The sequence below is a fragment of the Cucumis sativus genome, chromosome 2 (genome assembly GCF_000004075.3).
Source record: "Cucumis sativus cultivar 9930 chromosome 2, Cucumber_9930_V3, whole genome shotgun sequence".
Taxonomy (NCBI): Eukaryota; Viridiplantae; Streptophyta; class Magnoliopsida; order Cucurbitales; family Cucurbitaceae; genus Cucumis; species Cucumis sativus.
The window spans coordinates 1,473,773-1,501,734 of NC_026656.2; the positions used below are offsets into that span (position 1 = coordinate 1,473,773).

Here is a 27,962-nt window from a genome sequence, read left to right on the forward strand (position 1 = left end):
ACTATCGTTACACCAAATTGCGAATGGTTTCATAGTTAGTCACGAAAAGAAACAAAAAATGATAACATCATATTTGTCGAGTGAAACATATGCAAGAAAATCGTTCGAACTAACTCGATCAAGTCTTATTAACAAAGAAGCCCTTATCAAGTTGATTAAGTCAATAGACAACCAGTTGAGGTTTTAGTAAGGGAGAAAAATATTCAAGTTTTCAATATTTTATAACACAATCAACAAGTTACATATTTACAGGTAGATAAATCATTCAGTTATCTTCTAAATTCAACATATAAACGTGGGAAGATTCAAACTTTTAATACCTAAATAATTGAACTATACTCGTGTTGACTAAAAAGTTGGATGAGAAAAAAAGACATTTATTATTTTTATTTAATAACGAGAAGTGCCTTAAATGTTGGACCATTTGGTGCAACATCATCATAGTTGACACAATGTAAATTCTATTATGATGCCACTAGTGAATGGGACAATTGCCCTAAAAAGAATGCATTTTCATTGATGTGAAGTTGTTGACTATTCCTTCCAACTCTTTACTCCCCTTTCAATCCAACCTTTAAAAGAATTCTATATCTTTCACCAACTAATGTAGTTTTTATATTATTTGTGAGATAAACAAAATCATGAGAGACTATATCGAACGATTCTAACGAAATGGAAGTTTTTAAAAATAATAAAATAAATTAAATATTTATATGTTGTAACCAAATTTTAGATTCTATCACTTATAAAAACTGATAGACTTTTATCAATGTCTATCAATGTCACTGAAGCATATTAGTGTCTATTATTGATAGAATCTGAAAATTTTGCTATATGTTGTAAATATTTTGTCAAATTTGCTATTTTTGACAATTCTCCATTAAACTAGTTGAATATTGCGTGTGTTACACGATATTTTGTAACACTAAAAGCTTATAGTTGAATATAATTTGAAGACAAATATATCTATATATTATTAAAATGTAAATTAAAAAATTAAGGAAAATGTAATTGCTTTTTAAGAAATTTATTGAAGTTTATTTGGATGATTTGATTATCATCTTAATCACTTTAATTTAACACAAAACAAATAATTTATTCATTTTGTTTTAATTTTGTGATAATTTATTTTTACTTTTGATTTGGACAATGTGTTTATTTTCTTACAACCAAATCTTCTTAATGTTAAACTATAATTGAATTTTTTTAAAAAATTGTGATAATACTCTCTATTGTTTTTCTGTATAAAATGTCTTATTTACTTCTTAATTGGATGACTTAGAAAAATTTATTATACATTCAACTTGATAATTAGATAAAACAATAATTTTGTTTTCTCATAAATATTACTTTAAATCTATTTTTATAAATATATAAAGATTTGGTCATATGAACCTATAGAAAATTCAAGTCAATTGACCAAAACCAACCAAAACGAAGATAGTTGGTCAAAGATAAGAAAAGGTTTGATCGGTATCAGTTTAAAACAAATATAAACCTATAACATTTATAACAAAATTCAAAGACGAACAACGATCAATTTGTACTTGTTCGAGGTCGAAATTGATTACATTCATCTACTAAATTGATTAGAAGTTTGTGTAGAAGTTTATATAAATGGAATGGATATAGATTAAATGAATGAAAATAAGATACCAATTAGAAGGGAACACGTGTCTTACATTGAAGGAATTTCAAAACCCTTTCTTTGCTGTTATTCGTACGACGTGTCGACTTTTGAATTGTTCGTTCTTTTAATCTCATCGGTGAGAATATGCACACGATGATGATCGCACTCTTCGTAGCCATGAACGAAGATGATCCAAAGTTTCAGACATTCAATTGCTGAGAATTTCTCTTCTTTTCTAATTTGATTTCCATCTCAAATCCCTTGGAATTGACTTTATTTGTTGTCAATTTTGTTTATGGTCTATGAGATCGAAAGGATTTTCAACTTTAACCTAATCCGATCGTTTTCTCTTTGTTTTGATTGCTGGTGTTCTTGAGTTTTTCTTAATTCTTGAAGATGTTCTGGTTTGGATCCGGTGGATTTGCCGCATGAATTGGACGGAAGGTTTGGGTGCGGATCGAGCGCTTAGAGAGTAGAGGAAGCTGAGCAGCGGCGCTGAAACATGTCTGCCATCGTGTGCGGGAAGAGATCCTTATTTGAAGACCTGCCTACGCCTCCCGTTTCTAAGAGAATTCGTTGTTCGTCTTCTTCGCCTGTGCGGTTTTCGCCTCCAAGATCATCGAATCACTCTGTTTCTCCCTTTCCCCAGACGTCTTCCTCACAATCGGCTTACTTAGTCGATTATCTTCGAGCGATTTTTCCTGATATGGATAAGCAGGTCTGTTTGGATATGCACCTTTTTTTTTTTTCCTTTTTCTCTAAAATTAAGGTTAATTTATGCAATGGATGGATGTTATGAATCGAAATATGAACTACTCGTTTTGTTGTATTTTCAAGACATTTCTGATGATAGATTTTTTGCTTTTGTTTTTAATTCAATGGGAAATGTATTTGAATGCTTACTGTTTGCTTTGAAATTGATATTCTAGCTTCTAGAAAGGGCACTTGAAGAATGTGGTGATGATCTAGATTTAGCCATTAGAAGCTTGAACCAGCTTCATTTAGGGTATAATGACAGAAACTTGGGAAGTGCTTCAAACTCCTCTGATGTGGCTTTGGAAGCAAATGTTCAACCTCAATCTCAAGGTTTGTATTCTACGTGAACTGAACCTTGGACTTGATAATTCTAGTCTCAATGCTCTGTAATTGTCTTTATAGCAAATATTTTCAATTTTACGACTGTGACTCTGTGAGTGCACGAGAGAAGATTTCAATGTTTGGTTCATTTATGAATATTTACTTATGACATTCTTGACATATTCTGAAGTTGTATACTTTCTTGATAAACCCTTTATCTTACAGACCAATTATTTTTCGTAGGAGAAGGAATAGTAGTGATTCATTGTTTGAATTCATAACAAGTTTGGGTCGTGAATTTACTAATACCTTAGGTGACTTAACCTCTGAAGCCATGAATACAAATTTGTTTAATGGACCTCTTATACCGTGCAATGACTTTTGCAAAAGCATATTACACAAACCAAAAATCGTTCATGTTGAACCAAGCTTCAACATCAGATTCATTTGCATTAGCCACACACAGATTAAACAAATTTAACCATTACAATTCAAACCAACAAGTTTCCAGCAAAGCAAAGAAGAGGCTTGAGAGAATTACATCGCAAGCTCTGTTTCTTATGATAAAAGGCACAAACAAAGCGTAGAGAGGGGTTTTTTTTTTTTTTTTTTGATCAAAATGACTATTGCTCATGGAGTGCTTTGGTTTGATCGTGGTGCTGCTTATGTCTTTTTATCATCTCTGCCCTTCCTTTGCTGATCTTTGGTTGTATCTCTCTTGTTTGGTTATTCTTTTTTTGTTTGCTTATCCGGTTGTTCTCCCTAATGGGGTCTTCCCTCTGCACTCTCTGGCTATCTCATTCATCTATGAAATTGTTTCTTATCCAAAAAAAAAAAAAAAAAAAGAAAAAGAAAAGAAAAAGAAAAAAATCCCTTAAGCTTGAACTTAGGGAAACCGAACATCCTGAAATTGTGCATTTTATTTTTGTTTTACATTTTCCAGTGAAGCTAGGATTGTCTCGTTTGCCACAGTTGGCTTTTGATATCATTTTTATTCCTCAAATCTATTTGACCTGGATTATAGTGGTAGTTCCATCCAAATCTGCAACCCCAACCAGTAGAGAGTAACTGAGCGAAATGAGTGATCTTTTATTGTCTTTCCTGAATATTCACGACACTAATAGTTTGGGGCAGCTAAGCATTTTTAGGTCGTTAGGACAACCTTAGTGTGGAAGTTACTAAATTTAGTCAGCTTTGATTGGTATCAGAGAGTGCCTAGGATCAACCTTGGTGATGTCATGCAGAACTTTCTCAATTCTGATGAGAAGTTTTCAAACCTTGAAATTTTTTGTTTAAGCTCATTTATATCAGAGGTAGGTTTTTGTTAATAAAGACATTCCCTTTCCCAATATCATTCCTAGAAAATTTTCTTCAGTTTTTGTTGGTGGAAATTGGAAGTTAGTTTGCTGCCAATCAATTTAGGATATGTTTATTTTTTAGCCTTCTCTACAGAGTGATTTGTCTGTTAGGGTTCGTTGTTTCTAATATTCAGTGGATTGGAGCACTTCTTGTAACTTCCATTTGATGTGGAGTGCACTTCCTTGTCCGCCTACTCCCCTTTGGTGATTATCTTTTCTTTCAGCACAGTGTTTCTTACCTCCCCGAATTGGGCATTAAGTGAACCCTCATGACGAATAGTATACTGTAGTACACCCCTTTGTTGATCTTTTGTTCCTTTTATGACAAGCAGAAACCTTTTTACTTCCCCTCTTCATATTTGTGCCTTTTAGAATAAATTTTTCTTGTTAGAGATACTGATATATTCTCTCAAATGAAGTAGACACGCAAGGAGAAGCTGCAATTGCCGAGGATGCAACAGCCTCTGAGAATCTTCCCACAAATGGTGCAGAATGGGTGGATCTCTTTGTGAACGAAATGACAAGTGCCTCAAACATGGATGACGCGCGCAGCCGAGCTTCAAGAGTTCTTGAGGTTCTAGAAAAATCTATCTGTGCCCGTGCAAATGCAGAAGCAGCAAATAATTTTCATCAGGTCTTGAAACATTTACAATTTCTGCCACTACAATTTCGACGGGGCCTTGCTGTGATTCTTATTTCGTTTTTCTAATCTAGGAAAACAAGATGCTTAGGGAACAAGTGGAAGCCCTTATCCAGGAAAACACTATTCTCAAACGAGCTGTCTCTATCCAGCACGAACGTCAAAAGGAATTTGAAGGCAGGAACCAGGAGTTGCAGCAACTCAAAGAATTAGTCTCTCAATACCAGGAGCAGTTGAAAACACTTGAGGTTGGTTTCATAAATGCTCTAAGATCTTACTTCCTTAGTTTATTAAAAAAAGTAAAGGCCACAGTTTTGATATCCTTGGAAACAACTTCTCATTAAAAAAAAAAAAACCATTATCACAATACTTCATAGTCTGATAACTCTTGCATCTTTTAATGAACTATTAGGTGAATAACTATGCACTTACAGTGCATCTTAAACAAGCTCAACAGAGTAGCTCCATTCCAGGGCGTTTCCATCCTGACGTTTTTTAATTTGGAATTACTACATTGAAACTGTGGTAAACTCGATCCTCACAAGACTTCTATCCCATCAAAATACATAGTAAGATGACCAACTTGAACTTCAATCAGTAGCATGTTTGTGGGTTCCTCTTTTTTTTATCTAGAAGGTATAAAAGAGTCGAGGCATCTACTTTTCCATCTGTCAGTACAGGGATTAATTCCTTTCTTCTTCTTCTTCTTCTTCTTCTTCTTCTTTTTCATTTAGTTGTTTCTGTCCTGCCATTGGATTAAATTTGATTCTAATAGATATATCTTTTCTTCTTCTTATTATTATTTTTTGTCTTTTCATTTTGCCTGATTATAGTTCGAAGCCTGATTGGAATACAAAGAATAACACTTCGAATGGAAAAAGTTTCATTACTTTTCTTTTCATATTCTTGTCTAATTATCTACTTTTTGTATACTCAATAATGGATTAAAATATGCCTTCCCCACCTCGAAATGAGATAACAAATGCATCTAGTTCATTCCTGTTCTACCAATTATTCTGCCTAGGATCTATTTAACTTCTGTGAGCACAATTGTAGCCCATTGATGAGTGATTTTCATAAAAGTAGGGTGATGTGATCTTTATACCATGCTTCATCTTTAGGCTTTTGCTTTTTTAACTTTATACTGCAACCTTGTGATGATGCTTATTTGTAGAAGTAATTCTCTTCTGGAGAAAGCTTCACAGCATTGCAAACTTGGCCATTTTCTTCGAAATTGCAAGGTAAATAACTTGCTAGAAACTCATAATTGAGGTTGCTATAAAATATCACCCAAAACTTTATGAGAAGTAACGGTTTTAGTCCCTATACTTTGATTTAGTTTTTCTGGCATTTAGTTTCTATATTTTTAATTTTTAATCGGCTGTTCAAATTTATAACAATTTAGTTCTATTCTTTAAAAAATCTCATCAAATTAAACTATTGATTTTGATTAGGTTACAGCTTTGACATCCTTTGATAATTGTTTGATTTTCGTTTTTTAATATTTGAAAATTAAGCTCAGAAATACCACTTTCATACCTGGTGAATAGGGTCTTAGTTTTTATAATTCATAAACAAAGTTTCCATGAATCAGACAACAATGGTGCTTAAATTTATAGAGCACATCTGATTTTTAATTAGCAGAATTTTCCATGATTTCGTTTGGAATTGAACTTAGACTGTGTTTATTCGTGGAGAATTTCATCAATGATAATTTGAAAAGTAGGCCTTATTTAATTATATTTTGTTGTTTACTTGTGTTTTATAATCATAATAAAATCGGGGCTCCACTATTACCAAACTTGAAAATCAACAAACTTAACTTAATTAAGAAGTCGGAGGTGTTTAATTTGATTGCATTTGAAAATTATGTGAGATCTACTAGTTTTGTTTAGATACTTTTAAATGATCTTCCTACGTTTGTCTGCAGATTTGGTTATCATAGGAGAATTGTGAATGTGACAATTAATACTACCGTTACAAATATCGTTATTAACTAACATTATAACGAATAATGGTAATGTTAAGAAAACAATTGATACCAAACAACACAATAAACATGATCAAACCATATACGTTTAGAACATGTCTAAGTAAAGTGATAAAAACAATTCACGATTAAGATTTAAGATTGATCCATCAATGAAATTCTATTACAGTAAAACAATCAAATTAAACAATCTAATCATAATTTGATTAATACACATTTATGATGAAAATCTACCATCATTATGTTACATTAGCTACTTAATTACTTGTTTAGGGATGGAATTTTCAATGTTTAGGTTTGGTATACCAACTCTTGACTTGACATGCGAAGGTGTTGTAAAATATGATGCGATTGAGCTTTGATTTGATCCCACTTCTCAATGACTAATCCTACCCAAACCATAGTATATTACTTATGAACTTCTTCCATGATTTTAGTTGAGGATCAAAGAAGTTTTATTTCTCAAGAAATTAAAAAGAAATCGTTGGTCAAATTCCATTTTGCCAACTCGAGCGGTTTGAATGGTTAAGAAAAATATTAAATTTAGTCTTTCAAAATTAAATAATAATAACTTTTACACAAGAAATAAAATACATGTTTTCTAAATTTACAATGAAATTGGCAATCGGTTGTAAAAGTGCTTTTTTTTTAAGAAAAAAATCAAACAACGTCTTTCAATATATACTGAATTTAAGATTTATATGAAGTAGGAAAAAACAAAAAGTTGAATATCTAAGTTATATCATACATTCACCAACCTAATATTTAAATTTAATTTATTTTAAAGAAAAAACTCCTTTTAATCACTTAAAATTACTAAACTAAATATTCGAAACTATTAAAAAAAATAAAATGGTAGATTAATTAATAGACTTATATTAATATATTGATAGACATTATTTTTAAAATTTATAATATTTTATAAATATTTTAGGACAATTTTTTTCAAATAATTCCAAGGACTATAAAATTGAAACTAAATTGATTTAAAATGACCTAAAATAGAAAGTGAAATAAGAGTGATGATATTATGATGGAACTTTGGAAGTATTATAATAATAGTAGTAATTTATGAAACGACAAAATCAAACAAAATTTTAAAACGGAAACTTCTATGATATCATTATCACATAACAAATTCAAGAGAAAAAGAAATAGTCTTCGACTTAACAAAGGAAAACTCAAAAGAAAAAAAGTCTTCTAATTCTGTATTTGAAAATTAATTTAATTCAGTCAATTACCACTTGTTTTAAAATAATCCTCTCTTGTGGCTATCGACAAATATAATACAAAAGTACATGTGACCATGTCAATATATATATAGAATCTTCTTGACCAATATTTAGTTTAATTAACCACTAATTATAATTATACATCCATTGTTCTTATAAATTCATTATTGTCATCCCATTAATTTATCCATATAAATTCATTATGTATATGTAGGGTGTACACGTACATCTATGCTTAAAATGCTTTTAATAAAGCAATTTCTATAGTTATATAACGTGAGTTGGTTGTATAAAATTTTTATATATATATTTTTTAACTTTTACTATATTTATAAATAAATTATCATATTGTGATTGTTTTTAGACAAGTATACAAAGTGCAAATATTTTCAAATTTTGTTGTTAGAATGCTATTAATAAAAGCTATTTGTTTGTTAATTTTTCTTTTAAAAAAATTAGTTTGGAAAGTTACGTGTTGACGTGTAATTAATAGAACCATCAATACCAAAGGAAGAAAAAAACAAAGACAATTTTTTTAGTACGACAATTGTGAGATGAGAGATTACGAAGTCACATCAATACTACCAAGCCATCATTTTAGAAGTTGGGTGTAAAACTTATATGCAATTAGGTTTGAAGTGCACTCGTGTGACATCTCGTCTTTTGACAAGGGATCCATTCTCCTTCAAGGTTTGCCTGCTAGATTATGTCCACTAGACATGTAACCCATTCTTATGGTACAACGTGTTGATTTTATTCCACTTCTTCGTTGTATATATTTTTTTTCTTTATAGAGAACCCATCTTATGGTGACATGTTGACATCATAAGAATGAACCACTTGTTTGGTCTATTTGAGTTGGGTATAGCCTTAAATGCAAGTAGGGTTTTTCCCAAAGTAGTTTATGTTATATTCTAGATTACCTTGATTTTCTAGATCAAGTAATATAACCAAAATTCTATAGGTAAAAAGACAATATCTCCATGGATACGAAACCTTATAGTAGTGACTCCAAAATTAAAACCACAAACATTCATGCTTCAAGTAAACAATACCGACCGATTATAAAAATATGTGAGTGATCCGAACCTTTATAGAGTAGTTTTAAAGGCATACTTTTAACTTAACCAATCTCGAATCGATTTATAAGAGCTAAAGAGTTGTGTTCAAAGTAAACAGTATTAACTGCAAGCACAGCTAAAAAAGATCATAAACTTCCAACACAGTAACACAAATTTCCAAAATCAAACCATATGCACAAACTTATATTGTATAAATAGTGAAAAAAATGGACAGTTAGAGACAGAGTGGGAAAAATTCTATAATCAGTTTCATAAAACTAATTCCCACAAAAAGAAGAAACCAAAATCCACAAATCTTTTCTTTCTTTCTTTCTTTCCTACATAATCCTATGCTTCTAACAATTAGACCCAAAAAAATAAAAAGAAAAGTATAGACTGATTAAGATGATGTCAAAATAGTTACTCCATTTCTCATCATCTTCTTAAACTCATCAAAATTCACCATTCCATCACCATCTAAATCCACTTTCCTTATCATTTCCTTACAATTCTCAACAATTTTCCCTTCATTCATCCCTAATGAACACAACACCAAACTCAACTCCTCGACAGAAATCAACCCATCACTATCCTTATCAAAGACTCCAAACGCATCTTTCAACTCATCTTCCTCATCTTCAACACTTGTTTTCTTATTCTCTTCAAAACCCATCATTAATTTCCCACCCAAAACACAAAACTCCTCAAAATCAATCAACCCATCTCCATTTTCATCAACCCCTTTCAACATTTCCTCCGCATCTTTCTCTGTTATCATCATCCTCATACTCTTCAACGACTCCATTAACTCCTTCTTTGTAATGAACCCATCGTCGTTCTTGTCGAATGTCCCAAACACTTTCTTCATTTCCATCGCGGACGGTGGTGGAGGTGACGGCGAAGGCGACGGCGACGGCGGTGGCGGTGGTTGGAGTGGAGTGGATTTGAAATGGGTGATTTGAGATGAGGGTTTTATAGATTGGAACCAAGCGGAGAATCTTTTTGAGGGGAAATAGAGGAGGAAATTGATGAAACCAGCAACGAATAAAACAGACAATAACAGAAAATTGAAGATGGGTTCCATTGGTGAAGTTCGTAGAAGAAGGAAGTTGCAAGGAAATTGGGGATTTGAAGAAATGGGTTTTAAAGGAAAAGGAAGGAGAAGAAGAGAAGAAAAGAAAAGGAGGAATTTGGTGAATTGAAAGAAACGCGGTTTATGAATCTCAACTCTGCTTTTTGGATCCCACAAACCGCGTTTTTGTTTTTGTTATATAAGAAAGAAAGAAAGAAAGTGAATAAGAAAATAGATTGTAGTGATTGCGTGAGGGAACTTGGCATAGCATTGTTGCCGTTTTGAGTCTGCCAAAAAGTCTTTTAAATATATGAAAGTGATTCCTCTACCAACAATTCTTATCGCGTTCGTTTCACCTATCGTATTCAATTTCCATTCATACGATGCTATTTTTACTTTTTAGTATAAAATAAAGACGTATGTAATAATGTTTGTTCAATTAAATTCTTATATTTTGCTTCAATAGTCTTCAATACCATAAGACATCTTTATTCTCTTTTTAATACTAAATTCTTTTTCTTCTCTTCCTAAATCCAATAAGGTGACATGTTGTTAGCAAATCATATATAAATTTATGTGTGAATTTTTTTTCATATAATTTCGATATTCATACGAGACTTCAATCGATATCGTAAAAAAATAAATGACACAGGAAAAACAATCATCAACAAAATGTCACTAATGTCAATATAACCTAAGTAACGTGCATTTTAAATATAACAAAATAAACCTTGTAATTCATGACTGATTGAGAATAACTTAACAGTGTTAAAAGATATTTTTAACAAATAAAAAATCAACACTAAAGCGAGCATAACTCAATTGTCATGGAACATATGCGTCTCACTGTTCAAAAAAATAAAACGAGAGATTGAAAAACTTTTCATTTAGAAAAAATTATATAGTCAACTATATATATATTATCTTCAAATAGTGAATAAATTTATTCATATTAGGAATAGAAAATTGTGATAATATTGTAATGGAGAAAGTGATGGAAACTTTTTCTTTTATTTAACAAAAAAGTATTTTATTGTCTATTAATTGAATCTTAAAGTTTTGTTTTTCTTTTTAAAAAAGACTTACACACATTTTTTGTATTAATGTATTTACCTAATCTTAATTCCAACTATTCTTAAGGTCCTTTCATTTTCTTTATATTATTTCTTGAAAACGAAGGCTAACTAAAAATTAATGTTGCAACTAAAAGCATCTATGTCTACATGTGTATATATAATATACATACATACCCGTCTATCTATAACTTTTGTTGACGCGCTTTATAATTTAATAAAATTAATATAAAAAAGATGTAAAAAATGGAGTTTGAACCTAGGTTTAGAAGAAGTAATTAGATGTGAACTAGCTATTAGTATTATTATTATTTCAGCTATATATATATAAAAGAGCATAAAGTTGAGGAGGGCTTCAATTGTTAAACTTATATTAAATTCGTTGATGTATATAAGAAGCTGGCGATGATTCTTCGAGAAAAAAAAAAAGAGAAATTTCTATAACAATGCCATTTGGAAGCAAGTGGTGATAACTTATATTAAATGAGATTAAGGCTCTTATTATATTTTTTTATTGGTTCGGTGACTTATGATATGAAATTTGTTCAATTTTAGTTTATCAAAATTGACTAAATAATAATACTAAATTTTCATATAGTACTAAAATAAAATTAATATGTGAATATGTTTTCAAAATTTATAGAAAAAATGCTATAGATAACAACTTTTTTCAAAAACAAAATCAACAACTTTAAAAATTATATTAATTAAAATTAAAGGAACTTCAAAATATACTATTCAATTGGAAGTTATTTGAATTTTTTTTTGAACAAGCAACTTATATTGGTTGGTGCACCCACATGAAGGGACAAAATCATTTCTTATGTTACACTCAACAATTACTATCCCCACTTCCCTACACTACACCCCTTTTAAATTCCCTTTACTTTATTAAGTTTTTATATATGTAAAGTTAAATTTGAAATTTTTAACGTTCATGAAATAAGAATAAAGAATTAAAATGCTTTATTCTCATTTTTTAAGTTAATCTTTAATTATGACAAAGTGAATATAGCTAAATTGATCGACGTATATGAATTAAATCATCATGCATTTAAGAACATGTCTAATAAAAATGAATCAAACTTTAACCCTATCATCTTCATCTTTTGGGTTGTAAATATTAGAGTAAGATGTCATACTTAAACTTGAAGAAATCTTGCATTTGAAGTTTTCTCCTTCCATTTTTTTTTTTTGGTCAAAAGTAAAAAAAGAAAGAAAGAATCCTATCCCTAAAAAGAATAATAATAATAAAGGAAGGAAAAGGACAAATCTACCCCCCAAAAAGTAAAGGAGCCATGAAATTAATATCTTTAATTTTAAAAAAATTATTAATGATATAACTATGAACTATCTATGTCATTATATATAATAGTTAAAAGCAATCATTATTAATTACCTTTGCATCAAAGTGATCATATGTTTTGATTTGCATCACCAAAAAGTGTTATTTATGACCAAGATAAAAATAAAATACTATAAAAAGAGAAAATTGCCACCAATTTAATTTCAAATATTAACACAAATATTGGTTTATCACTGCTTCGAATTTAAACATATATTTCATAAAAATCTTAGCATAACTTAAATAAATTATACTTCTTCATCTAGTCTTTGGATAGATTAGATAGAGAATCTTCCTGCTTCTCTTCCTTGAGAGACTCTCAAACTATCCCCTTGTGCTTGAGAAAGACCCTATAATAGGAGAGACTCTCAATCTTCTGGTTTCTCTAGTGAGCAACTCCTGGTTTTAGATTTAGACCCATCAAACAACCTCTTTCCTTATATAGACAGGCTAATGGATTAATATATTATTCTGAGTGATTTTGTGAAATCTTTTTAAACAAATCTTAGTAAAATTATAAATAAAGTTATCCAAATTAAAGAGCAGAATATGCAAAACCATGAAAAACAGTAATACTGTTATATGTTATTCCAGTCTTGTTGATATGATCAACATATGTGCTCTATGACTAGCTTCGTCGTAAGCTCGCATTTTCTGCATTTGTTGCAGTTATCTAATTCTTTTGTTCATGAAGGACCCGTGTCTTCTTTCAAAAAAAATGATCGGACGTTGGAATAGCAAATGAGCCAAGGGGCCTCCTCTTGTAGTTGTAGTAACAAAAGACCACAAATTTGAACCTTTGTCTAAGACGAAATGTTGAATGGAATGGCATGATTGTATCCCATTTGTAAGTTCCTTTAGTTGGTCACAGAAACGAAACTCCACAAATTTAAGATGCTTCTCCCCATCATCCTCATCACAATAACCAAAAACATCTGGAATTTTCAATAATTTCTTGCATGAAATAATATGCAAACATTCAAGTCGTGGAAAAGCTTTAACATTATAATTTGACACAGCTTCTTCCCATTCAACTAGGCTGTCCATCTCATCAACATAAAATTCCTTCAACTTGGGGAATACAGTACTACTACTACGCCTTTGGTTTCCATAGAACTCATTGCCTATACTCTCTACTTTTCGTAATCGAAAAATAACAAGTATTTCTAAGTACTTGGTTAATTGCCCAAGCATTGGAAGCTTTTCACAGTTTCCACATTCAATTAGAGTTATTTTTACTAAATTTTCAACAAAAATCTGGTTGGGAAACTGCCCACCTGAAAAGGATTCGATTTCCAAATATTTCAGATTATTGTGTTGTTCAAGTCCTTCCAACACTTCAAAATCATTCTCATTCTTCACTATATTCTATGGCTTTCCGTACTCCACACAAAGTGTAGTTCTTCTACCTTCTCTTTTTCCACCAATTTTGCACTCTTGGCTTCCTCTTTACTTTCAACATGTTCTAAACATAGCATCACCAACAAACCTTTCAGCTTTCTTAGACTCCCCAGTTCTGTAATCATACAACCCTTCTTCAATCCTACTACAAAAGCAGACAACGTTTGAAGTTGAGTTAATTCACTCAAATATAAAGGCATTTCTAATGCGGGGGATACATCACTATCTTCAAGTGAAAATTCCAAATGCCTTAAACTAACCATAATTGTCTAAAATTTATTGGTAGAAGACCATTCACTAAGTAAGGTAACCTCAGTGTTTGCAGATTATAAAGCACAACAATAGATTTTGGAAGTTCCCTTATGAAATCACAACTTGAAATGTCTAGATATCTTAGGTGCTTCAACTTGGAAATTCATATGAAAATGTCAAAACACGCAAACGCACAAAGTCTCCAATCTTATCAATATTCTTCTCCATATCTATTACCGTACGTAGCTTGCTCGCAACTATTTTATCATCGTTCGTCCAATGTTTCCTCATTGATAAAAGGCTATGATCCGATGGCAATTTTTCATCATTTGAAACATGACAAGCAATATCATGTATAAGATCATGCATAAGAAACTTCTGACCTATCTCACTTTCATCTTCAACATCTTGAAATAAGCAACAAGACAATAAGATTTTGAGTGAATTTGGAAGCAAATTTAAGTAACTAATAGAATGATCAAAATTAATTAAAGAAGAAAAGACAATTTTTAATGCTGATGTCTACTATATAAATCTTGTACCTGACTCGTGGAAAAGAAGTGCTGTACGGATCTTCTGAGCGTCAGTCCAAATCTCCGGCAGTAATCGCCCAAACTTCTTCACATCTGCAATGAACCCCTTTTCTAGTTCCCCCAAAATCTTCAAATGGGTATGCTTGTAACCCATTTGGAAGTTTCAACTGTTGGTTACAAAGTCTAATATCCACAGAGTTAAGATGTTTCTCGCCATCATTACCATAGTAACCAAAAATAAACATCTGGAATTTTCACTAATTTTGTACATTTAACAATATGCAGACATTCAAGACGAGGAAAAGCTTTAACATTATTTACCACTTCTTCCCATTCAACTAGGCTGTACATCGCAATAACATAAAATTCCTTCAACTTGGGGAATACTACACTACTCTTGCTTTGGCCGTCATTATAATTTCCATAGAATTCATTGCCTATACTCTTTACTTTTGGAAAGTTTGATATAATTATAAGTGCCTCTAGCTTGCTTAATTGCCCAAGCATTGGAAGCTTTTCACAATTTCCACATTTACGTAGAGTTATTGTTACTAAATTCTCAACAAAAGTCTCCTTCGGAAAACACCCACCTAAAAAGGATTGGATTTTCAAATCTTTAAGATTTTTGTGTGGTTCAAGTCCTTCAAACACTTCCAAATCATTCTGATTCTCCACTATTCTTCCACTTTCCACGCCACGACAAGTTTAGTCCTTCTACCTTCTCTTTTTCCACCAATTTTGCAGCCTTGGCTTCCTCTTTACTTTCAACATGTTCTAAACGATGAAGCTTCAACAAACCTTTCAAGTTTCTAAGACCCCCAAGTTCAGAAATCTTACGACCCGTCTCAAATCCTACTGCAAAAGCAAACAACGTTTGAAGTTGAACCAATTCGCTCAAATATGGAGGCATTTCAAATTTAGGGGGTAAATCAATACCCATTAATAGAATTTCCAAATGCCTTAAACTAACCATTCGTCTCAAATTTGTTGGTAGAAGATCATTCGTCAAGCAAAATAGCCTCAATGTTTGCAAATTATAAAGCCCAACAATAGATTCTGGAAGCTTCTTTATTGAATAACAACGTGAAATGTCTAGATATCTAAGATGTTTCAACTTAGAAATTGAGTTTGGTAACTCACAAACATTTTCTGCAATTGTCAAAACACGCAAACACACAAAGTCTTTAATCTTACCATTCCTCCCGAAATCTATTACCGTACGCAACTTGCTCTCAATTTTTTTTTTTCTCTTCTGTCAAACCTTTCCACTTTGATGAACTGCTATGATCTAATTGCAACCTTTTATCGCTTGAAACATCACAAGCAATATCGTGTATAAGATCATGCATACGAAACTTCCTACCAATATGCCATTTGTCATCATCAGCATCTTGAAATAAGCAATAAGACAATAAGATATTGAAGTACCTCTTTCCTGTATCCTCCATTGTTTCATTATTTCCTTCATCTGGTCGAGTAAACCCGTGTGCCATCCACATTTTAATCACTTGTTTTTTGTCAAACCAATAACCTTTAGGAAAATTTGAACAGTAAGCAAAACATTGCTTTATTGAAGCTTTTGGTAGACGATCCACGCTTAACTTCAATATGTATTTAACATATGACGACTCTTCATATTTTAATGGAGTTGTTGGAATAGATTTTAAAATTTCCACCCATTTTTCGTAGTCTCCAGAAAATTGAGCGGCTTCTCCCAAAACTCTAGCAAGTAATGGAAGGCCACCAATTTTTTTAACGACCTCTTCTCGCACAAGCTCCAAATTGGAAGTTATTGGTACTGCATTCGCCTTGGCAAAGTAGCTAAATACTGACCAACATTGATCATCAGTTAATTTGTTTAAATGATAGGTGTCAAGTGTTTCTTTCATCATTTCTGCAATTTTACGACTCCTGGTCGTGACAAGGACACTGCTTCCTAATTCTTCAACAATACTCATTAAGCATTCCTTCAACTTCTCCCATAACATTTTGTTTTCATTCCAAACATTGTCAAGCACAAGAAAATATCTTTTTCCACCCATCACTTCTTTAAGATTGCGAATTAAGGTGTCCTTATCATCCTTGCTACGATTATCGTTGCTTTTGCTTACCTTTTTCAAGATTGACTGCAAGATCTCGTTGATGACAAAAGGTTGAGACACACATACCCAAACAGTATGATGAAATTGTTTTCCAATCCTCTCGTCATTAAACACCAACTGGGCCAAAGTGGTTTTTCCTGATCCACCCGTTCCATAAACGGGTAAAATAGAATTGAGTTGTTGTTGACTAGCCTCAATCACATCTTGAACTATGCTTTCAACTTCCATCTCCCTTCCCACCACATAATTTTCAAGCAGTGAAGTTGTCTCTTCAACCTGCTCAACTTCACTCTCTATTTTTCGGGTTGTATTGTCAAGATGTACTTATTGAAGTAACTTGGTGCAGTGTTTTGATAACACAACTATAATTTCCTTCATTTTTTTCATCCTAGTTGAACCAAAGACGACCAAAGAAAAACAATCAAGCATGGGTTTTATGGTGCATAAGGAATTAGGAAATACCTTGTTTGATCTTATTTTTCGTTCAACATCGTCATAAGCAAACAAGTCTAACATATCCTCAGCTTCATAAACAAAAAGTTGAAGATCATTCACCCAATGAGTTATTTTGTCATTGAGTGAATGATCATGCTTTGTTTTTATGGCATGGAGGATCCATTCAGCATGAAGTAGATCATCTTTTAGCTCTTCTAGCACCACCTTAAATTCACTTGACGCAATAATTTTTTTGGCTACAAGAGTTACAGCCTGCTTCAAAGTTTCTTGCACACCAAAAGTCAGTAGGTCACCCATTATTTGATCTGATCACCTCTTTAATTTCTCTTTTTCCACACTTGGGATAATGGATACAAAGGATATATTGATTTGATGAAATAATAAACTCCACAACTACCCTATTTATGTACAGCAACCCCTCAAGTATGGTTGGTGGTAACGGTACGTTACACCCTCTTAAACTTCAAAAATTGAACTCGAATAAATTATGTCCTTACAGACCCTACATGCAACGGTAATAATATTCTGTTCATCGATATACTAGACTCTCGAGTCAAGTAAAGTTTTCTTTTTGAAAGAGATAAGTATGACTTGGGGTTTGGCTTATATATAATATTAAATTTCTTTTCACCTAGATTAAGAATTCCACGTAGAAAAAATCAAAACACTTCAAGATAGATAGGTTAGTCATCTCATTGTCAATTGTTAATATTTTGGGTATGTATATAAATAATTTACGCGTGGTCCATAAATTTTCTTGTTCAAATGAATATTGACAATGAAAATACCCGTCGATATGTATAAACATATCCGTAAATCATCAAAAGATTTGATATCAGTATAATTATTCTTAGATATATTTCATTAACTTTTATGAATGCTGGTAAAATATATAAAATGTCATCTAATTAGTCCAATATGAATATGACTACTAATAACCATAACCATGTTCACATATAGCTTGGCTTTTGAGTAAAACAATTTAATTATTAATCTAAATAAATTTTATAAATTTCATGACTTACATAAATATTATCCATATTCATAAATGTTTTTTTTGTTATATCCCTCAATATATTCGTAAAATTAATATTTTAATATCAACATCAATATTATATCCTACGATAATGATTTCCAACCTAACCTATTCAACGATCCAAATGAAATATATATATATATATATATATGAAAATGTTAAGAATATGATTAATGAAATTTTTTGGGTAAGTTTGGTAGTGAAGGATGGAATTTGGAGAAAGCTCCTTGCATATTTATAATAAAGAATTATATACCCTAACACTCATTTAAAAAGAAGAAAAGAATTATGTACCCTAACATATATGACAAACATAAAAGAGAAAAAAACAAAGAAGAAAAAGAAAAGTTATACCCAACAAAAGAGCAGCAAGTAAAGAAGTTTTGAATCAATAGTTTTGATGGCATCCTATGAATAATGATTTGTTTTGAATGGCATTAATTAAGGATCCTTTCAGCATGAAGTAATTAACTCCTTTTGCAGCTCTTCTACCACCTTCACCTTCTTGCACACAGCAAAAGTCCATACAAACTCACTCATATTCCAAGGAGAAATTAGGAAGAGAAGAAGAGAAATTAGCATGCAAACCCATATGCAAAAACCTTGAGGGTTTGAAAATTACTATAATGATGCAAAGTCCGACACAATAATATCTAACGATCTCTTTCATTTGTGTAGACTTAAAATATGAAAAAGACCTAACAAGTTATAAAGTTAATAGGTAAAAGTATTTCATATTATAAATATGAAATTTAATGTCTCACTACCATCTTAAATCACCCATCGACCCAAAATAATTAACCAAAAACATCTGGAATTTTCACTAATTTTTTACCCGAAACAATATCAAACATTCAATATGTGAAAAAGCTTTAACATTTGGCACTTGATTTAGTTCTTTCCATTTAACTAGGCTGCTCATATCATCAACATAAAATTCCTTCAACTTGGGGAATTCAGTACGTACAACTTCTGCTTTGGCCGTAATTTCCATTGATAATTTATTCGTTCCCTATATGCTTCTTTTTACTTTTGGAAACTCCGAGATGATAAGTATATCTCTAGGTTGCTTAATTGCCCAAGCATGCATTGAAGCTTCTTACAATATCCACATTCAAGTAAAGTTATTTTTATTAAATTCTCAACAAGTCTTGTTGGGAAAACACCTACCTAAAAAGGGTTTGGATTTCCAATTATATTTAAGATTTTTATGTGGTTTAACAGTCCTTCCAACATTTCCAAATCATTATGATTCTCCACTATTCTATCACTTTCCTTACTCCACACGAAGTGTAGTTCTTCTACCTTCCCTTTTTCCACCAATTTTGTACTCTTCGCTTCTTCTTTACTTTCAACACGTTCTAAATGTAGAAGCATCAACAAACCTTTCAGGTTTCTTAGACCTCCAAGTTCGATAATCTTATAACCTTTCTAAATCTTACTACAATCAATTCCCTCATGTATGGAGGCATTTCTAATTTATGGAATAAGTAGGTACCTTCAGGTGAAAATTTCAAATGCCTTCAACTGACCATTCGTCTAGAATTTGTCCGTAGAAGACCTTTCTTTTAAGTAAGGAAACTTTTAGTGTTTGCAAATTATAAATCAGAATAGATTTTAAATTTGTCACCCATTGTTCATGGTCGCTAGACAATTGAACTGCTGCTCCCAAAACTTTAGCAAGTAGTGGAAGGCCACCAATCTTTTTAACCAACTCGTCACGCACAAACTTGAAATTGGAAGTCATTGGTACTTCATTCGCATTGGCAAAGTGGCTAAATACTAACCAACATTGATCATGATAATATTTTTAGATGATGAGTACCAAGTTTTTCTTCAATCATTTCTTCTATTCCACTACTCCTGGAAGTGACAAGGATACAATTTCCTTTTTCAGCAATACTCATTAAACATTCCTTCAACTTCTCCCACATCATTTTGATTTCATTCAAAACATCATCAAGAACGAGAAAATATATTTTTCAATGCATCTTTTGTATAATTAGCTTTTGAATTAAGCTCTCCATATCATCCTCTCTACAATCACTTGGATGATCACCTTTTGCAAGATTGCTTGCAAGATCTTGTTAATGACAAAAGGTTGAGACACACGTATCCATACAGTTAGTTGATGTTTCTACCAACTTAGCCCAAAGTGGTTTTTCTTGATCCACCCATTCCATAAACAGGTAAGTAGAATTGAGTTGTTGTTGACTAGCCTCAATCACATGTTGAAACTATGCTTTCAACTTCAATCTTCCTTCCCACTACATTGTGAAAGTATATTCTGAAGAATATTCTCTTGATGTATTTGATTGACCAAAGGGAGTGTATTTATACAAGGTTAATTACCCAAATAAACTAAACCTACTTTATTTACATTAATATCATTACCCAAAATAACTAAACCTACTTTATTTACATTAATACCCTCCCTCAAACTCAAGGTGGTAGAGTAGCGATCAACTTGAGTTTGGTAAGTAAGTGACAAAATCGATTAGATGGCAAGGCTTTGGTGAAGATATCCGCAGGTTGTTCAATAGTAGAAACAGAACGTAAGAGGAGGGTGTTGCTTAAGAGGTGGTGACGAACAAAGTGACAGTCATTTTCAATGTGTTTTGTACGTTCATGAAACACATCATTGTGAGCAATCTGAATGGCACTACGATTGTCACAATGGAGGAGGGTAGGACCCTGTTGAGGGACACTCATATCGGCAAGGAGCCACCGAAGCCATATAAGTTCAGCTGTAGCATCAGCCAGAGCACGATATTCAGATTCCGTACTGGAACGAGATATAACACTTTGTTTCTTACTACGCCATGAGATGAGAGAATCACCTAAGTAAAAACAGTATCCTGTAGTGGATCGTCGATCAGTAGGATCCCCCGCCCAATCAGCATCAGAATATCCCGACAACACAAGGGAAGACTGAGATGAGAATTGAAGACCATGTCCCAAGGTGCCTTTGACATAGCGAAGTATGCGTAGAACAGCAGTGAAATGAATTGTTCGAGGAGCAGCCATAAATTGACTGACAATATGAACAGCATATGCAATATCTGGGCGAGTTACTGTTAGGTATATAAGACTGCCAACAAGTTGCCGATACAAGCTTGCATCGTCAAGAGGAACACCATCAAACGGAGTTAGATGGACATGAGGATCTAACGGTGTTGAAGATGTGGTGGAGTCTGTAATTCCTGAGCGTGCTATTAGATCAGATGCATATTTCGCTTGAGATAACAGATAACCATCTGAACGGTGAGAGACTTCAAGACCGAGAAAGTAATTGAGAGATCCAAGGTCTTTCATCTCAAAATGTTGACCAAGATATTGTTGTAGGTCGGATATGGCCTGTTGATCATTACCAGTAATAATCATATCATCAACATAAAGAAGGAGAAGAACAATACCATGAGTTGTCTGTCGTGTAAAAAGGGCATTGTCGTGAGAGCTGGAGGTAAATCCAAGTTGAGTAATGGTGGAGCTAAACGTGGCAAACCAAGCTCGTGGAGCCTGTTTTAGACCGTATAGAGCGCGACGAAGGAGACACACCTTGTTGGGAGGAGGAGAAGTTCCCTGAGGTGGCTTCATATACACTTCTTCAGATAGGTTGCCGTTAAGAAATGCATTTTTGACATCCATCTGAAAAAGAGGCCACTGTTTGGCAGCAGCAACAGCTAACAAGCTGCGAACAGATGTCATCCGGGCAACAGGGGCAAATGTTTCTTCATAGTCAATCCCATATTCTTGTGAGTATCCTTTTGCAACAAGCCGAGCTTTATAACGTTCAATAGTTCCATCAGAGTGAGTTTTGATTTTGTAAATCCATTTGCAACCAATGGGTCTTTTACCGGGAGGTAAATCAACATAGTCCCAAGTGTGCGTCTTTTCAAGAGCCTGTAATTCTTCATCCATTGCTTTCTGCCATACTGGGTTAATACTGGCCTCTTGATAAGAGGTGGGTTCAACAAGGGAAACAATGGTAGAAAAACAATGGTAATCAGTGAGATGAGGGGGAGGTTCTCTTACCCTGGTAGAGCGACGAAGAGGAGTAGCAGGTGGCGATTCAGGAACATCATCGGAGACAGACGGTGGATCCAGATTTGCAGTAGCAGGTGAAGATTGTGCAAGCTCAGTATCCAAGGTGGGTTCAGAGAGAGGAAAAAGGTCAACAGATGTGTTTGTAAAGAAAGATTGAGGACTAGAGAAGGAGGTGTGGAAGGAGGACAAACGAGAGAACATAGTGTGTTCCCAAAAAGTGACATGCCGAGATATCCGGAGTCGGTTGGAAAGAGGGTCCCAACAACGAAATCCTTTGTGTTCGGTGCCATAGCCAAGGAAGCAACAGAGACGGGCACGTGGTTCAAGTTTATTGTGTTCATGAGGATGTAACAGAACGAAGCAGGCACTACCAAAAACTTTGAGTTTAGAATAGTCGGGAGAAATACCATATAGTTTTTCGAACGGAGAGGTATTTTGAAGGACAGAGGAAGGGAGACGATTGATTGTATATACTGATGTAAGGGCAGCTTCACCCCAGAATTTTTCTGGACAAGAGGCAGAAAGAAGGAGGGCACGTACTGAGTCAAGAATGTGACGATGTTTGCGCTCAGCACGTCCATTTTGTTGAGAGGTATGAGGGCAAGAGCGCTGAACAATAGTGCCCTGTTGGGAAAGAAAAGAAAGAAGGATGGAATCTTTATATTCCAAAGCATTATCAGTGCGAAGAATTTTGATGGGAGAGGAAAATTGAGTGCGAATCATGTTAGCAAACTCAATATATGTGCGAGATAATTCAGAACGATGTTTTAGAAAGTAAATCCATGTAAATCGAGAGTAGTCATCAATGAATAAAACATAGTAGCGATAACCATGAACAGTAGTAATTGGGGCAGGACCCCAAATATCAGAATGCACTAAATCAAAAGGTTTATCACAATTAGAGATGGATTGAGAAAAAGATAAGGCAGGTTGTTTAGCAAGTTTGCAATTCAAACAATTAAAAGGAACAAATTTAGTAAGATTAGTCAAATTGTTAACAGAAATTAAATGACGAAGTTTTTCAGAGGAAGCATGACCAAGACGAAGATGCCACTGATATGTGTCAGAATCAGTGACCGAAGCAGAGATGGAAGAAGGAGATGAAATCCGAAGTGATGTGAGCTCAAACAATCTTCCCACTTTGCGACCCGTTCCAATCGTCTGTCCCGTCTGCGGATCCTGAACCTGACAACCATTGGGAGAAAATGAAACATTTAAGCCCAGATCACATAATTGACCAACAGACACTAGATTAAAGGTCAGGTTAGGAACACAGTAAGTATGGGGAAGATGTACACTGGGAGTATCAATGGTACCAGTATGAGAGATGTTCATACAATTACCATCAGCAGCATAAATAGGAGGTAAAGATTTTGTAGGGCTAGACGTAGACATAAGAGAAGAGTCAGAGGTCATATGATTACAACAGGCAGAATCAAGAAGCCATCGATTACCTGATGAAACAGCCAGAGCGGAGGATGATGAAATTAGTTGATTCAATAAGCTCTGAAGATCACTTATCTGAATGAGGGATGAATCATCCGAGGTCGCAGCAACAACAGATGAGGAACCATGTTTGGTAAAAATTTTCTCTTTTGTGGAAGTGCTAGGAGGTCGGGGTGGTCTGGTAGGGCAGTTATCCAGAATGTGGCCATGTTTATGGCAGTACCTGCACTCTATTTTAGGACAGTTACTAAATTTGTGACCAGAGAGCTTACAATTCTTACAAAACATATTTGCGGCTCTGTTGGGAGTGTATGTGCTAGCAAGGACAACATCAGATTGTTTAGTAGAGTTGATGCCAAGACGCTTTTCTTCAAACAGAATTTCTTGAATAGCTGCATCTAATGAGGGTAAGGGATTCCGGTGTAGTAAAGCAGCTCTAACAGATTCATATTCTGGACGTAATCCCATAAGGACTTTAATAAGGCGAAGATGATCTTTGCTGATGTTCGCTTGGTCAAGTTGAGTCCAAATGGGTTGAAGAACTGCCAAATATTCATTAACAGACTGACCAGAATCTTGATTTAGATTTACAAGTGTACTGTGCAGTTGGTAATAATGGGCTAAACCAATAGACTTGAAGCAGTGTAGACAAAAAATCCCATAATATTTTAGCATCATCAAAGGCATCAAACTGTGCATGTATAGCGGGAATAGAGGTGTTACCAAGCCAGGTGATAATTTGATGATTTTTACTGTCCCAATCTTCGAGACGTTCAATGAATGTGTTATCCCCTTCCTTTGCAGTTGGTTTGGTGATGTCGCCAGTTACAATGCGCCATAGTTTTCTTCCAATAAGAAAACTTTTCATTTGATTTGCCCATGTGATATAATTTGTACCATCAAGTATGGTAGAAATGGGTCTAAAGATATGGTCTCTCTCCATTTTGATTTGGGGTTAACAATGCGGATTTTCGGCCGAGTTTTGACTGATTCGTGACTGGATTCAGGGGTGCACGGCTGGGAACGGAGACAAACAAAAAAAACTTGAAGACAAACGGCTGAAAGATTCGTCAGATCTGAAGACAAACGGCTGAAGGATTCGTCAGATCTGAAGACAAACGGCTGAAGGATTCGTCAGATCTGAAGACAAACGGCTGAAGGATTCGTCAGATCTGGTGTTGAACCGTGCACATCTGTCACCAGAGACCGAATCGACAAGAAACCACGATCAGCGTGTAGATCTACAAAAATCTATCGATCTACGAACTTCGAAACATCGACAGAGTGGAAGACGGAGCTAGATCTGCGAAAAATGAAATCAAAGAAACTTGGAAAGATAGGGTTTCCAACGGAGGCAGATCCGGCTGAGACGGCTGGACAGCGGCGGAAGAGCAATGGCGGCAGCGGCGGAAGGCCTTGCGGTACAGGTTCACGCGGCGGCCTTGGCTTCAACGGAGACAGAACCGGTTGAGACGGCTGGACAGCGGCGGAAGAGCAATGGCGGCAGCGGCGGAAGGTCTTGCGGTACAGATCTGGACGGCGGCCGCAAGGTGACGCGTACGGTTGCCTCGCGGATGGAGACGAATCGGAAGGTGACGCGTACGGCTGCCTCGCGGATGGAGACGAATCGGAGCGGAAACGGCGCGGCTGCCTCGCGGATGGAGATGAATCGGAGCGGAAACGACGCCGATGTTGTGGCTGCTGCTGCGATGCCGAGGCTGCTGCGATGCCGAGGCTGCTGCTGATCGGCGCGACGCCGATGTTGTGGCTGGAGACAGATCGGAGCTGTCTGCGAGGCGCGCGGAAGGGCTGGAGACAGATCGGAGCTGTTGCTGCGATGCCGAGGCTGCTGCGATGCCGAGGCTGCTGCTGATCGGCGCGACGCCGATGTTGTGGCTGGAGACAGATCGGAGCTGTCTGCGAGGCGCGCGGAAGGGCTGGAGACAGATCGGAGCTGTCTGCGGCGCGATGAGGATGACGGAGACGGAGACTTTCACGGGTGGGCGGCGGCGGCGGCGGCGGCGGCGGCTAAGATGAAAAACCCTAGCTTTGATACCATGTGAAAGTATATTCTGAAGAATATTCTCTTGATGTATTTGATTGACCAAAGGGAGTGTATTTATACAAGGTTAATTACCCAAATAAACTAAACCTACTTTATTTACATTAATATCATTACCCAAAATAACTAAACCTACTTTATTTACATTAATATACATAATTTTCAGGCATTGAATCTGTCTCTAACTTCACTCTATTTCTGTGGGTGCATGCATGGTCAAGTTGTACTAATTGACGTAACTTGGTGCAGTGTTTTGATAACACCTCTATAGTTTCCTTCATTTTTTTTCGTCCTTACTGAGCTATGGATGACTGTAGAAAAATTAGGTGGTGGTTTTATGAAAGGAAATACCTTGTTTGATCTTATTTTCTGTTCAACATCTTCATAAGCAAACAAGTCTAACATATCCTCGATCAGCTTGATAAACAATACCCACACTCAGTTATTAAGCCATCGTGTGAATAATGATTTGTTTTGATGCCATTAGGATCCTTTAAGCATGAAGTAGCTAGCTCTTTTTGTAGCTCTTCTAGCACCTTCTTCAACCCTCTTGGACACACACTAATTTGCTCACCTAGCAGAGTTAGAGCCTTCTTTAGATCTTGGTTGCACAGCAAAAGTCCATAGGAACTCAGCCATATTTCTCACCCCTCTTTGCTCTTTACTTTACTTCTGTCTTTCCAAGGAGAAAGGAAGAGGAGAAATTAGCAGCAGCAAAGGAATTTCATGAAATCTTTAACGTAATGAGTTGTGAAAGTGTATACACTGGTCCTCTAGATTTAAAAAAATAGTTCTATCACTTATTTAACTTTGAGCTAAAACACTATTTCAATTTATTATAATAATTATTATTTAGAAGAAAGAAAAAAAAAAAAGGTTGGAATAGCATTAAAGAAGAGCCCAAATAAATGTGGGCCAGAGAATGGAAATGGGGCCTCAAATGTGGGCTGCGAAGGTGGCCCATAGGATGTGGATTTTTCGACGGTACGGTGAGATTTGTGAGAGAAGCGAAGCCACCACTAATATTTGTCACCTTCTCTCTCTCCCTCTAAATAATGCAAATTCCATCCCTCTCTCTCCTCTTCGTTTCCACAAACTTCTCCATCCTTACTTTGTTTATATGTCAAAATCATTTTAAGTTATCGTAATCACTAACCTCCACGAATTCCATTAAGTCCAACTTCCACGATTTTACATCATGAATTCATACTATTTTATAGTCCCGGATTTAGTATATAACACCCCGAAATTAACTTATATATAAAAACACTTTCCAAAAATGATTTTTTTTAAAAAGAAAGTTACTCCTAATAGAATAAGGTCCAAACACACATCAATGTCAAATGATTACTGTATTTTAGAGGGACCTTTTTGTAAGAATATTAAAAGGAAAAAAGAAGAAAAAAAATCACACATACATTATTGCTCAAATGAAAATCATTTTATGATCTTACAAGAATTTCATTATTCATTCAAAGATTTTTCTAAAATTAAATGATCCTAAATTTTATTTTAATTAATTCTGTTGAGGAGTCAACATATGTAAATGTAATTATGACCTTATTTTTAGTTTTTGCTTAGAAATATTTATTTGGAAAAATAATAAGAAGAAATAAATGTCCAAAGAGTTGTAAAAATGGTTTTATTTTAATTTTGGTAGGTTCTTTATCCAATGAGAGTGAAAAATGTCATTTTCATTCTCTCATTTTGGTAGATCCATATCATTCTTTTTATTTATTTTACCTAATTTATCAAAATATCTCTTTTAACTTTACCTTTCTTTTCAACAATTCAATTTCTTCCTCCTTTTTACTTTCTAATTTTAATATTATTCTTCATATTTCATACTCCTTCTCAAACTACCATTTCAAATCAATTTTGAGATACAATGTGAACATGTTGATCAATGTAATCCTGAAATGAACACGAAGATAACAGTTACAAAATGAACAATGCAATCGTGAAATTACAAACGATTTAACTTTTAACAGTACGTTATGAGATATATATGTTTTATGAAATTAGTTTATAAGTACAGTGTCGATCCATCTCTTGACCTGAATGCTTTGGTGCATGATGACAACCAGTCGGATGTTGTTTTGTTAGATTTTTCTTCCTTTGGCTATGAAGAAGTGGGGTGAGGTTTCTT

General features: G+C 34.2%; 4 protein-coding genes across 5 annotated transcripts; 1 reads left to right on the forward strand and 3 right to left on the reverse strand.

Moving 5' to 3' along the window:
* The first annotated feature begins 1,743 nt into the window (after positions 1-1,743).
* LOC101217268 lies at positions 1,744-5,606 on the forward strand. Of its 2 annotated transcripts, none has more exons than XM_011650394.2 (5): positions 1,744-2,348; positions 2,560-2,716; positions 4,485-4,699; positions 4,780-4,953; positions 5,118-5,606. In XM_011650394.2, exons 1-5 carry the CDS (start codon positions 2,133-2,135, stop codon positions 5,202-5,204), a joined length of 849 nt encoding a protein of 282 aa, XP_011648696.1. In that variant the 5' UTR covers positions 1,744-2,132; the 3' UTR covers positions 5,205-5,606. The 2 variants fall into 2 exon arrangements, with proteins under 2 accessions (XP_011648696.1, XP_011648697.1); XM_011650395.2 differs by having other exon boundaries at positions 4,488-4,699.
* A 3,556-nt stretch (positions 5,607-9,162) lies between these two features.
* On the reverse strand, positions 9,163-10,255 carry LOC101217026 (calmodulin-like protein 3). Its single transcript, XM_004139245.3, has one exon. The coding sequence runs from the start codon at positions 10,070-10,072 to the stop codon at positions 9,389-9,391; it is 684 nt and encodes a 227-aa protein (XP_004139293.1). The 5' UTR covers positions 10,073-10,255; the 3' UTR covers positions 9,163-9,388.
* A 2,418-nt stretch (positions 10,256-12,673) lies between these two features.
* LOC101205183 lies at positions 12,674-14,851 on the reverse strand. Its single transcript, XM_031881168.1, has 2 exons — positions 14,674-14,851; positions 12,674-14,538 (listed from the first exon to the last, which is right to left on the reverse strand). Exons 1-2 carry the CDS (start codon positions 14,816-14,818, stop codon positions 14,282-14,284), a joined length of 402 nt encoding a protein of 133 aa, XP_031737028.1. The 5' UTR covers positions 14,819-14,851; the 3' UTR covers positions 12,674-14,281.
* On the reverse strand, positions 13,029-17,936 carry LOC116401662 (putative disease resistance protein RGA1). The gene is made up of 3 exons (XM_031880817.1): positions 15,908-17,936; positions 15,463-15,813; positions 13,029-15,371 (listed from the first exon to the last, which is right to left on the reverse strand). The coding sequence occupies exons 1-3, from the start codon at positions 16,992-16,994 to the stop codon at positions 14,884-14,886; spliced, it is 1,926 nt and encodes a 641-aa protein (XP_031736677.1). The 5' UTR covers positions 16,995-17,936; the 3' UTR covers positions 13,029-14,883.
* Positions 17,937-27,962: the final 10,026 nt, after the last annotated feature.